General features: G+C 41.8%; 1 protein-coding gene across 1 annotated transcript in view; it reads left to right on the forward strand.

Annotated features, from left to right (window-relative positions):
- Positions 1-13,390, forward strand: part of Palb2 (partner and localizer of BRCA2) — a 27,730-nt gene extending 14,340 nt beyond the window's left edge. The window contains exons 7-12 of the mRNA XM_026781136.1: positions 1,986-2,071; positions 4,213-4,374; positions 7,592-7,708; positions 10,002-10,089; positions 11,167-11,315; positions 12,963-13,390. Coding sequence (XP_026636937.1) covers positions 1,986-2,071; positions 4,213-4,374; positions 7,592-7,708; positions 10,002-10,089; positions 11,167-11,315; positions 12,963-13,173 — 813 coding nt within the window. The 3' untranslated portion in view covers positions 13,174-13,390. The remainder of the gene's footprint in view (positions 1-1,985; positions 2,072-4,212; positions 4,375-7,591; positions 7,709-10,001; positions 10,090-11,166; positions 11,316-12,962) is intronic.

Raw genomic sequence — 13,390 nt, forward strand, 5'->3', positions numbered from 1 at the left:
AGACCAGGCTGGTCTCGAACTCACAGAGATCCGCCTGCCTCTGCCTCCCAAGTGCTGGGATTAAAGGCGTGCGCCACCACCGCCCGGCCCTCATTGTAGATTTGTGTTCGAGCATTTATTATGAAAGTTTACACTGAGCACCACATGCTCACCATCTCATGCCAGTATAGCTTTAGTGATATTTTATTTATGTTTTAATAAATAAAGCATGCCTGAAGATCAGAGTGCAGAGCTAAACCACAAGATTGAATCTGTCTAAAAGAGAAACAGCTCACACAAAGGTGATCCCAGCACCTGGGATCCCACACTTTTAATCCTAGCACTAGGGAGGTGGAGACAGGAAGGGATATGAGTGAGTAGGGAGACCAAGATAAGGTGGAAGGAGACAGGAGCTCAGTGCAGTCTGAGGTTTGGTGGAGACAGATGCAGTATGAGGACAGGATCGCCCCTCAGTCTGAGCATTGGTAGAGGTAAAAGAACTCTATAGTATCTGGCTACTCTGCTTCTCTGATCTTCAATGTTAACCCCTATATCTGATTCTGGGTTTTTATTATTAAGACAACTAGAATTCATGTTACAGTTAGCATCATACATTGTTTCGTCATGCACTCATGCAAGTGGAGTTCTACAGTGGCTCTTCTGGGAAGCTTGCATTTGTGTCTGTTCTACAGTCTAAACTGCTGATAGCTGTGTTTCTTCCTCTTCAGAACACTATTCTGTTTTCTATATATTGTCTTTATTCATCTTCATGTACCTCTTAACGTAGTTACAGTTAGAAATATTACTATTACTGTCATTGCTACTATTATTATTAGTGTGTGTGTGTGCGCGTGCGTGGGTGTGTGCATGCCACAGCATGTGTTTTGAAGTCAGAAGACAGCTTTCAGGAATCATTCTCTCCTTTTAATGCCAGCACCCGGGATTGAACTAAGGTCACCGGGCTTGTACAGCAAGTATTTTTACCTGCTGAACCATCTTCCCAGCCCCTCTATAAGATTTTTTAAGCCATATGAACATTTACTTCTTTCTATCTATTCTTTGGGAGAGGAAAGTACGGAGACAGGGTCTCATATAGTCCAGATTGGCCTGGCGCTCCCCATGTAGTAAAGCTTACCTTGAACTCCTGCCTCTATCTGTCATGTACTGGGGTTATAGGCACATACCATATGCTTGTCCTATCTGTATATTCTTTATATGTACTCGTGCTCTTTCCTTGTTCTTTCTATGCCCACAGCTTTGAACACTGAGCTTTGCACAGAGGTGACAATGAACATCTGTCTCCACAGTGACTAAAAATCTTTTTATTATGAGGATTACACCCAGGGCCTTATTCATGCTAATAGGCTCGTGATCTGCCATTGAACTTCACGTCCAGCCTCTAACATGAATGAGCATTCCTCCCTCTCTCCCTCCCTTCCTTCCTGTATATTTATGTGTGCAGGTAATGCACCTATGTATTCAGTTTCAAGTACACGTATGTGCAGACCAGAGGACGGCATCATGTGTGTGTCACGTGGGTCAATTCTCATTAGCTGTCCATCTTGCTTTTTGAAATGAGGTCTCTTGTTGTCTTAGAACTCACTAATTAGAATAGTCACATTGAGTTCAGGTCAGTCAAGGCTACATAGTGAGACATTGTTTCAAAACACACACACAAATGCTAAATGGGGGTAGTAAGTGACAAGAAGATTTTTCTGAACCTTCACATTTGTTTGAATGTTGGAAATTAAATCGGATAGCACGAGAATTAAAGAGAATATGATTAGCTGGCGAAGGATCACAAGTTCAGACCAACCTCAACAGCTAAATAAGACCCTATCTCAAATTACAAAGTAAAAAGGCCAGGGCTACAGCTTGGTTATAAAAGTGTTTGCCTAGCATAAGCAAGACCCTATGCTCAGTTGCAATAACATAAAAGAATGTGATAAATTTTTGTAACTATTCATGAAACTATAAATGACTGAGTATAATTTTGCTTTATGTAGGTACCAGTATTACAAATAGTTCCAGTGCCTGATGTTTACAATCTTATATGTGTAGCTTTGGGAAATTTGGAAATCAGAGAAATCAGGTATGCAGTTTCTCAAGACTCCACACATGATCTCTTGCTCTCACACTCTGCCATCTTTATCTTTGTTCTTTTCAGGTTATTTTGAGTCATTCTGATCTTTCGTAAGTCTTAAAAGCAGGATGTCTTAAAAGACTCTTGAGTTTCCAAAGCTGGAGAGATAGCTCAGTGTTGAGGACCACTTGCTCCTCTTGCAGAGGATCCAGGTTGGGTTCCCAATACCTGTGCTCAGTAGCTCACAGCTACCCTCAACTCCAATTCCAGGGGCTCTGACACACTTTTCTGGCCTCTCCAGGCACCTATACACATACGGTGCATGTACACATATATGTTTAGGCACATAACCATAAAATAAGTAATTTGTTTTGTTTTGTTTTGTTTTGTTTTTAGAGACAGGGTTTCTCTGTGTAACCCTAGCCATCCTGGAACTTGCTTTGTAGACCAAGCTGACCTTGAACTCACAGAGATCTGTCTGCCTCTGCCCCCCAAGTGCTGGGATTAGAGGCATGTATATGACACCATGCCCAGCTAAATCTTTTTTTTTTTCCTGTAATCTTACCATTTGCAAAATTGAAGCTGGAGGATTAAGAGTTAGAGGTTATCATCATCCTTAGCTACAGAGGAAGTTCAAGGCCCACATAAGACAAACAAACAAATGGGATGGAGAGATGGCTCAGTGGGTACCAGTGCTTACTACTCTGAGAAGGCTGGAGTTTGGTTCCCAGGCCCCACATGGACGTTCACAGCTACTTATGATCCTCTTCTGGCCTCTGGGCTCCTGTATGTGCATTGTGTACATACATTTATATACACATAAAAATGCAAATAAAAGCCAGGCAGTGGTGGCATGCACCTTTAATCCCAGCACTAGGGAGGCAAGGGCAGGCAGATCTCTATAGGTTCAAGACCAGCCTGGTCTACAAGAGTTAGTTCCAGGACAGGCTGGCTCCAAAGCTACAGAGAAACCCTGTCTCGAAAAAACAAACAAAACAAAAAAAGCAAATAAAAAAAGAGAAGCATCTCAGGGCTGGAAAGATGGCTTAGCAGTGAACAGTTCACACTACTATTATAAGAGGACCCATGTTCAGTTTTTAGCACCTTGTGGGGAAATTTAACAACCACTTATAACTCCATCTTGAGAGAATCTGACTCCCTCTTCTGGCTTCTGTGGGCAGTGCACTGGTGCACATACCACCCACAGGTACACAAATACATGTAACTGAAAATGAAAGTCACTTTTTTATTTTAAAAGAGATGCAGGTGGTGGAGGAGAGGTGGCTCAGTGGTTAAGAGCTCTGACTGTTCTTGCAGAGGACCTGGGTTCAGTTCTCAGCACCCACATGGCAGCTCACAACTGTCTGTAGTTCCAGTTCCAGGGGATCCAACACTGTCGCACAGACACGCTGGCAGGCAAAACACTAACACATATAAAATAAAAATAAATGAGAGAGAAAGGTAGATCCAGGCACGGTGACACACAACACTCCTAACTCTTTTAAAGCTGAGGGAGGATTGTGAGTTTTAAGGCAGCCTGGAGTACATGAATCAGTTTCAAAAAATTTAAAAGGGGAATCTGAATTTATTTCTAAAAGAAGATCTGTGGATTTTTTGTGTTTTATATTTTGGTTTTTTGTTTGTTTGTTTTAATCTAGCTGAGCGTGATAACACAAGCTTTTAATCTTAGTACTTAGGAGGCAGAGGCAAGCAAATCTCTTGAGTTTAAGGCTACCTTGATCTACATAGCAAGTTCAGAGTCTGTCAGGGCTGCATAGTGAAACTTTGTCTTAAAAAATTCTAGCGGCTGGAGAGATGGCTTAGCAGTTCAGAATATAGCACCCACATAATAAGCCAGATGCTCTTCAGACACCTGTAGTTACAGCTCTGAGAGACTCTAAGCCCTCCTCTTGTCTTTAGGCACCAGGATTTATATCCACATGTATGTGCACACCCCCCACACATTAAAATCCTTAAACTATGGGTGGACTGACATCTTTGGCTGAGACACAAGTAGGATAAAATCCTTAAGAGATAAAACCACGTGTAGACTGGTGTCTTTGAAGTTGGTATTTAGAATTTGTGCTTATTTCCTTATAGCTCACTTCTTATTCCTGGCTTCTCCCCATTTGTCATTGCTTTTTGTTTAGGGCATTGCTGTGTTCCTCTGGGGATGAAAGTGAAAAGCAAGTATTACTGAAATCTGGAAATATAAAAGCTGTGCTTGGCCTAACAAAGAGAAGACTGGTTAGTAGCATTGGAACCTTTTGCAGTCAACAAGTACAAATTATGACATTTGCCGAAGATGGAGGGTAAGAAAGGCATTGGTTGGTCTTCACTGTTCTGAAAAGAGGCATTTTCCCCCAGGCTTCAAGGAAAATAGATGGCTAGGATCCTGATTTTTCTGATATAGGTCTAATAGTGCCTTGCTAGTGTTTCTGTAGCTGTGAAGAGACCAAGACCACGGCAACTCTTAAAGGAAAACATTTAATTGGGGTGGCTTATAGTTGCAGAGGTTCTATCCGTTATCATCATGACAGGGAGCATGGAGACATGCAGGTAGACATGGTGCTGCAGTAGTAGCTGAGGCAACAAGAAGTCGACTAAGACAGTGGGCGGTATCCTGAGCATAGGAATCTCAAGGCCCTCTCCCACAGTGACACACTTCCTCCAGTAAGGTTATACCCATTCCAACAAAGCCACGCCTCTTAATAGTGCCACTGCCTATGAACGTATAGGAGTCAGCTATACATTCAAACTACCACATTCCGCTTGCTAGCTCCCAAAAACTTGTAACAGTATTACCATACAAAATCATTTAGTTCAACTTCAAAAATCCCCAGTCTTATCACAGTTTCAACAGTGTTTTAAAGTTCAAAGTCTCTTCAGAGATTCATGCAATCTGTTAATTGTAATACCCTGTAAAAATCAAAATCAAAAAGCAGATCCCATTCTTCAAACATATACACATAGGATATATATTACCGTTCCAAAATGTAGGAAAGGGAGCATAGCGAGAAAATACTGGACCAAAGTAAGACCAAAAGTCAGCTGGGGAAATCTCAAACTCTGCATCTCCATGTATGATGTCAAAGTGCTCTTCACATCTCCAATTCCTTTTGTCTTTGCTGACTACAACACACTTTCTTTTGGGCTGGTTCCACTCCCTGTAAGCAACTTTCCTTGGCATGTATCCCATGGCTCTGGCATCTCTATCATCTTATGGTCTCCAAGGCAATCCAGCCTAATCCTTCACAGCTTCACACACTGGCCTCTTTAAGCCTTCATTCAGGGCACCCCTGGCTCATGCCTGATCTCAGTGACATTCCTTAGTTGCAGAGGAATATTCCATATCCCTTTTCTGTCCCTTCTACCTGTATTCTAAAGCCAGAACCACGTGGCCAAATCTGCCAAGTTCTGCTTGCTGTGGCTGGAACATGGCACCCTCGTGCAATTGCGTCTTCACCAGCTTTCTGTCCTTCACTGCCTAAGCTTTACTGTCCTGAAACATGCTATGTAGATCAGACTGGCCTCAGACTCAGAGATCTGACAGCCTCTGCCTTCCCAGTGCTGGAATTAAAAGTGTGCCCTACCATACCTGACTCTAAGCTTTCCTTTAATTCCTTTCTACAATTTGAAATGTTAGCTGGGTGGGATCTTGCCCTGAGATCATCACTCCCTTTATTCCATTTCTTAATCTGTTTGTCTCCTTGAATACAGGATTTAGTTCCATTCTACTGTTTGGTGTTCTCTTCTCCTTAAATTTTACATTTTGTAATTCATTATAAATCTTCATTAGAGTTACCACTAATAACCACACAACAGTGTATACTAGGCTGTTTTGAGATTTCCTCTGCTAAGGGAATTCATCCAAAATTCTTTACTCTAGCCTCAGGTAAGCTCTTGAAACAAAGGCAAAAAGCAGTCACTGTCTTCAAAATATCACCAGAATGATCCCTAGGCAACATACTACAATTCTTTTCTTCTGTAACCTATTGAGCAAGCCACCCTCGCCCCCAGTTTATCAAATCTCATTCAACACCAACATCTTCTAGTATGGCCTGCTAAGAAGCGTTTAAAGCTTTCAACTTTTCTAATCTACAGTCCCAAGGTCCATATTTATTCCATCAAAAACATGGTCGGGCCTAACACAGTAGTGTCCCAGTCCTTGGTCTTAGGGTTTTTATTGTTATGAAGAGACACCATGACCATGGCAAATCTTATAAGGAATACATTTAATTAGGTGGCTCACTTACAGTTTTAGAAGTTCAGTCCATTATCATCATGACAGAGAGCATGGCGGCATGCAGGCAAACTTGGTGCTGGAGTAGTAGCTGAGAGTCCTTCCTCTTGCAGGCAATAGTAATTTGACTAAGACACTAGGTGGTATCCTGAGCAAAGGAAACCTCAAAGCCTGCCCCCATAGTGACATACGTCCTCCAGTAAGGCCATACCCATTCCGACAAAGCCATACCTCCCAATAGTGCCACTTCTATGAGCTTGTGGGGGCTAATTACATTCAAACTACCACATGTAGCAAGCATGGTTTCAGTGCCACATTTTAACCAACAAGCAGGCTTAAAGAGGCAGAAGCCTGTGGAGTAGAGAAGCTCAGCAAATGTAGTTTGCTCTCTCTTTGGCTTTCTTTGAAATTTGTGTGTGTCCCTTAAGTATTACAAGTGCCTTGTACCACATATTCTTTCATGTTCATTGCCCACTGACCATGAGTAGCAAGCCACTCATGCTCTAGACCTGCATGCTTGTTCAGTAGCTCATGGGAACCTGAACAAAGAAACGTTCTCTCTTTGGAGCATATCCTATCATAGCGTGCACTTTTTTCCTACTTTGTTTACTTTAGTCCTGGGGATTGAACCCTGGACAATATTAAGAATATCCTGCTGTACTTACTATTTTGTTATTCCTAATAACTGAAGGCAAGCATATTATTTGTCATAGTTACCCCTGAACTGACATGGCAATCTAGGCAAGAGACAAGTGATTCCTTAAATTAATAAAGTGAACCACCTGTGGTGGTACACACCTCTAATTCCAGCATTGGGAGAATTGATGTGAGTTTAGGTCTACTGTCCAGTTATCTGGACATACAACTCTGGCTCAAATCAAACAATCCCCAGGAAAGTGTTGGTGGCCAAGGAAAGAAGACAAGTTTGTGAGAAATGAGCCTACAGAGTCTCTAAACCTACTGAATGATGAATGAGTGCCTCAAGAGGAGGCCACAATAATGTCAGTTTTCAGAGTAGGTCACCTGCGTAATTGGTACTACATTCACTAAGGTAGGAATGGAAAAGAACAGATTTAAACAGAATGTCTGTGAGCTAAATAATGTGTCCAGAAAGTTATGAGGTAAGAAAATGTGTTCATCATAGAAAATGTAGAACACATGTTTTCTGGTTACAACCTTTTTCTGCTGTTTGTTTAATGTTTATTGTACATAGTACAGTAATGTATAGGACTACTTAGAAACTGTTTTGGCTCAAAAAGTGATTTTGAGTACTGTTTTAAATACAGTAGCAAAGATGAACAGCTTTTGATGCCCCCTGATGAGACTATACTGACTTTTGCTGAAGTCCAAGGGATACAGGATGCTCTGCTTGGCACCACTACTGTGAACAACATTGTGATCTGGTAAGCTTTCACTCTAGGTACTCATCTATATATGCTAATATGCTTCTGTTTGTATAGAGTGGTGAAGGTTAGATATTCTGGGCCTGGGCAGGGTATGCTATGAACATAGTTGAACATATGTCCTTGTGGCATGATTGAGCATCCTTTGGATATATACCCCAAAGTGGTATTACTGGGTCTTGAGGAAAGTTGTTTCCTAATTTTCTGCGAAATTACCACACTGACATCCAAAGGGGTTGTACCAGCTTGCATTCCCACCAGCAATGCAGAAGTGTTCCCTTTTCCCCGCAACCTCTCCAGCATAAGTTGTCATCAGTGATTTTGATCTTGGCCATTCTTACAGATGTAAGATGGAATCTCAGTTGTTTTGATTTGCATTTCTCTGATGACTAAGGATGTTGAACATTTCCTTTTTAAGTGTCTTTCAGCCATTTTCTCTGTTGAGAGTTCTCTGTTTAGGTCTTCATTCCATTTTTTTATTGGGTTATGTGATCTTTTGATGTCCAGTTTCTTAAGTTCTTTGTATATTTTGAAGATCAGACCTCTGTCTGATGTGGGGTTAGTGAAGATCTTTTCCCATTCTGTAGGCTGTCGTTTTGTCTTGTTGACCATGTTTTTTGCTTTACAGAAGCTTTTCAGTTTCGGAGGTTCCATTTATTGATTATTTCTCTCAGTGTCTGTGCTGCTGGGGTTATATTTAGGAAGTGGTTCCCTGTACCAATGTGTTCAAGTGTACACCCCACTTTCTCTTCTATTAGGTTCAGTGTGGCTGGCTTTATGTTGAGGTCTTTAATCCATTTGGACTTGAGTTTTGTGCATGGTGATAGATATTGGTCTATTTTCATTTTTCTACATGTTGATATCCAGTTATGCCAGCACCACTTGTTAAATATACTTTCCTTTTTTCCATATGATATTTTTTACTTCTTTATCAAAGATCAGGTGTTCGAAGATATGTGGATTGATCTCTGGGTCTTCTATTCAGTTCCATTGGTCCTCCTGTCTGTTCTTATGCCAATACCAGGCTGTTTTCAGTACTGTAGTAGAGTTTGAAGTCAGGGATTGTGATGCCTCCAGAAGTTATTTTGTTGTACAGGATTTTTTTGGGTATCCTGAGTTTTTTGCTTTTCCATATGAAATTGAGGACCATTCTTTGAAGAATTTTGCTGCGATTTTGACGGGCATTGTGTTGAATCTGTGCTCATGCCATTATTTTGGACTAGCGCTGATATGAATAAGTAAAATACAGACATAGCTATAAATTTTTTTAAAGTGTAATTTGGTAATGTGGTCATTCTCAGTGGGAAATATTAGCATAACAAGAGTGAACACAAACTGGAGACTTATAGATCTTATAGATCACTTCCAGCCAGGAAGCTCACGGCTGCCTATAACTCCTCTTCCAACGGATCCAATGCCCTCTTCTTGCCTCTGCTGGCACTGCATGCAAGTGTCATAAATACAAGCAGGCATACAGTGTGTATATGAGGATTGGTGGGGGGCAAAACATTTTTTATTTCTTTATTTAGTTTTATGAGACAGGGTTTTTCTGTGTAGCATTGGCATTCCTGGAACTTCCTTTGTAAATCAAGCTGGCCTCAAACTCAAAAAGATCTGCTTGCCTTTGCCTCCCAAGTGCTGGAATTAAAAGTGTGCACCACCACCATCTGGCTAAGGGGCAGGTGGGGGGAGAAAAGTCATAATGTCAAGTGGTGTTACTTGTAGCTGGCTTAATTCCAAACACAGGGAGATGGTGGAATAGGTTGAGTAGATTGTAGAGAGATTCTCCACGGTGGTATAGCAGAGTTCACCCAAGTATCAAGTTCAATTTTTGGCAAAGTTAACCTGTCATTACACTTTTAATAAAGGTGTATAAAGTGCTGGTGGTGAATGTCCTTAATCCCAGCCCTCAGGAGGTAGAGGCAGGTGTGAATTTGAGGCCAGCTTAACCTACATAGAAAATTCTAGACTAGGCAGGGCCACTTGGTGAGACTTTATCTCAGAAATCAAAAAGTTGTGTATAAAGTGTGGCTAAACAAAAATACGATGCTCTGTCCCTTATTGATTTCTTTTTGCCACCTCCCAAAATAGTTTGTAACAAATGAGGAACCAGGCATGGTGGTGCAGGACTGCCATACCTGCATTGAGAGACTGTGAGGCCCAAAGAGCTCAAGTTTGAGGGCAGCCTAAGCTGCATTAGTGGTGCCTTACTTCAAACAGTGGAGAAAAGTGTACGATGTAAAAATCATTTCACTGAAAGAATGTAGTCATCTCATTTATTTTGATGTCTAAGGAACTTAAAAACTGGCCAACTCCTGAAAAAGGTGCACGTTGATGACTCTTACCAAGCTTCGGTCTGTCACAGAGCCTATTCTGAGATGGTGAGTAGTGATCCGGGTCTTGGTGTTTGTTTGTACTCTGTTGGTCTCACTAGCAGTCGTCAGATTGGATGACAGTGTGCTTTGCTTTGCTTTGTTTGGAGACAGGGTCTCATGTAGCCTAGCCTGGCCTGAAACTCCCTATGTATTGAATAAAATGACCTTGAGCTATGACAGCCCCCCTTCTACCTCTCCAGTGCTGGGATTGCTAGCACATGATGGACACTCGATTGACTGAGCTACATTCCTAACCTGTTTGCTCTTTTTGAAGTTTATGAGTAAAAATAAGTGTATGTGATTACTTGTCTCATTTTCTACCTGTATGATATAAAGACGTACATTCTAAGCTGTGAATTTTATTCATATTTTTAAAATACCCAACTACTTAAAAAGGAAAAGGGGAAAAAAATCACAAAATAGCTCTGGTTGATCCGGAATTTAATATGTAGATCAGGCTGTCACAAAATCTTGAACCTGGCTTTTATAATCTTTTAAGAAGGTTGAATTTGGAGGCCGGGCGGTGGTGATGCACGCCTTTAATCCCAGCACTCGGGAAGCAGAGGCAGGCTCTGTGAGTTCGAGACCAGCCTAGTCTACAGAGCTAGTTCCAGGACAGGCTCCAAAGCCACAGAGAAACCCTGTCTCAAAAAACCAAAAAAAAAAAAGAAGGTTGAATTTGTTTCTAGAATTTACCTGTTTTTCATTTAACTAATTGGTTTATTTGATATGTACTAATTACTACTAGTCGGTGTCCTATAAACAAGGGTCTTTAGTGGGTTACTTCCAGAATGCTATGTCTCTATGACCTCCTTCCCTGTGCCAGCCTTTTCCTAAATGGATGGCACGAGGTGTAGCTAAAGTAAGGAAACTGAGTCAGCTGGATTCAGGATGACAGGACTGGCCGAGGATCCAGAGGTCTACTGTGGAGATCCACTCAGCAGCTGCTGTATGGACAAAGGGAGGCCAGTGGTTATGTCCCTCATATTGAAGAGTCTGGTGATCATTCCTTTTACTTTTGTTTTGTCACCACCCCCAAACATTCTCTTGGTGGTCTGATTGGTTATTTCTCTCCTACATCAGGGGCTCCTATTTGTTGTTCTGAGTCATCCTTGTGCCAAAGAGAGCCAGGCCTTTGGAAGCCCCGTGTTTCAGCTTCTGGTGATTAACCCTAAGACGGCTCAGAGTGTGGGCATTCTGCTGTGCTGCCTTCCTCAAGGGCAAGCTGGAAGGTAAGTGTGTGACTGCTGTTCAAGGGTTGGGTGTTTTGGAAGACACTGCAGATATAAAACCAGTACTTTTGTGTTACTAGACATATGAGATGCTAAAGGCTGTTGAGTTGCTCAGTGTGTGTGTTCTGACTTGCCTAGTGTGTCTGATTCCCTGGGTTCAGGCTCTCTGCCACCGAGCTAGGGAGATGGCTCAGTGGCTGCAAACCTTAAATACAATGGTACATGTCTTTAATCCCACTGGGAGTTAGAAACAGGAAGATCTCTGTGAGTTTAAGTTCAGTCTTGGCTATATATATAGCAAGTTCCAGGACAGCCAGGACTACAAATAGAGACTCTGTCTCAGAAAAATAAATAATATTAATAAATAAATTTTTAAAAAAAATCATCATTACTGAGGGTAACAGAAATGAAGAGAATGCTTCCTGGAGTTGACTAAATTTTAGTCTCTCTAGTTCCTGATGTCCCATCAGTATGGGATTAAATAGGACTGGACTTAAAGATAATGGTGAGGTACCATGTGGGTAGTGGAAGTCAAACCCAGACCCTCTGGGAAAGCAGCTAATACTTTTCAGCGTTTGAGCCTGAAGGGAGCAGAGAAAAGCACCTTGGCCTAAGTACTGCCAGTCTGACTTCAGATTCCATCTTAACCTCTAGGGTGAAATAAAGTTCAGGTTCCCAGACCCTAGGGGAGCTGAGACCTTTCCAGTGGTTGGCCCACCTCCCCCTTAAACAATAGAAATTTGCCCCTTAGTTCTCCAAGACATTATGGCTGTTCCTAACAGAAAGAACAAATGGATCTAATTGGTTGAACATTCTGTGCTGGTTGATAATGACGGGACATATAGGGAAAGCCCTTAATCCCTGAATCTTGATTGGTGAAAAAGGTGATTGTAACTTGGCACAGGTATATTTATGGTCTCACTCCTGCCCCTGCTTGGGGCTGCCAGGAAAAACAAGGCTCCCCAGTCTGATCAGTAGACGCTTATGTGGTGATTTATTAAAGACTCATAAGTGTTTTCTCTCCTTCCTCTTGGTGCAACAACAGACTAGATGGAACAAGCCATCTCCTCCACTTCCCAAAGTTTGGGATATGAGGGAGGGTTGCTTTGTTATTATTTTTTTAATGTATGTGTACATCCATCCTGGGTATATGTCTCTGTACCTGGTATAAACAGCGCCCACAGAGGCCAGAAGATGTCAGATCCCCTGGAACTGGAGTTAGGATGGCCGTGAGTACTGAGAATCAAGCAATATTCCTTTGGTAGAGCAGCCCAACCAGTTCTCTTAACTGCTGAGCCACCTCTCCAGCCCCTGCACTCCTTCAAAGCTTTTTTTGTTTTGTTGTTTTGTTTTTCAAGACAGGGTTTCTCCGTGTAGTCCTGGCTGTCTTGGAACTCACTCTGTAGACCACCAGGTTGGCCTAAAACTCACAGGGATCTGCCTGCTTCTGCCTCCCAAGTGCTGGGATTAAAGGCCTGCACCACCACAGCCTGGCTAAGAGATCAACTTTCAATAGTCATTTTTCTTTCTATCATGTGGGTTCCAGACATTAAACATGAATGTTCAGTGAAGTGCCTTTCCTGCGCTCTCTCAGGGCCTTTTTAAAGCCTTTGACATCAGATCGGAATTGTCTCTTCTTTGTCTCAGGCTCCTGGAAGGGGATGTGAAGGATCATGTCGCAGCAGCAGTCCTGACTTCTGGGACGATTGCCGTTTGGGACCTGACACTGGGTCACTGCACTGCTCTCCTCCCACCTGTCTCTAATCAGAATTGGTCTTTGGTTAAGTGGTCAGTTACAGATTCTCACTTGCTAGCTGGACAAAAAGATGGAAATATATTCATATACCGCTACTTTTAAGTTAAGAGGCAAATAGTTTCTGGGTATTTTGCCTTTGAATAGTTTTTTGAAAAAGAATACAATATCTAAGAGATATTTAACATGATTGCCTGATGGTTGCACTACTGACAATATTTGCTTGTTTGTTTTGGTGGTATGGTTTTAAGTCCATATTTGCACATTTGCTATTATAGGTGTACATAAACAGTAAATGTTAATAAATATTTATTTTGATACA

This window comes from Microtus ochrogaster, chromosome 8 (assembly GCF_000317375.1).
Source record: "Microtus ochrogaster isolate Prairie Vole_2 chromosome 8, MicOch1.0, whole genome shotgun sequence".
Classification (NCBI taxonomy): Eukaryota; Metazoa; Chordata; class Mammalia; order Rodentia; family Cricetidae; genus Microtus; species Microtus ochrogaster.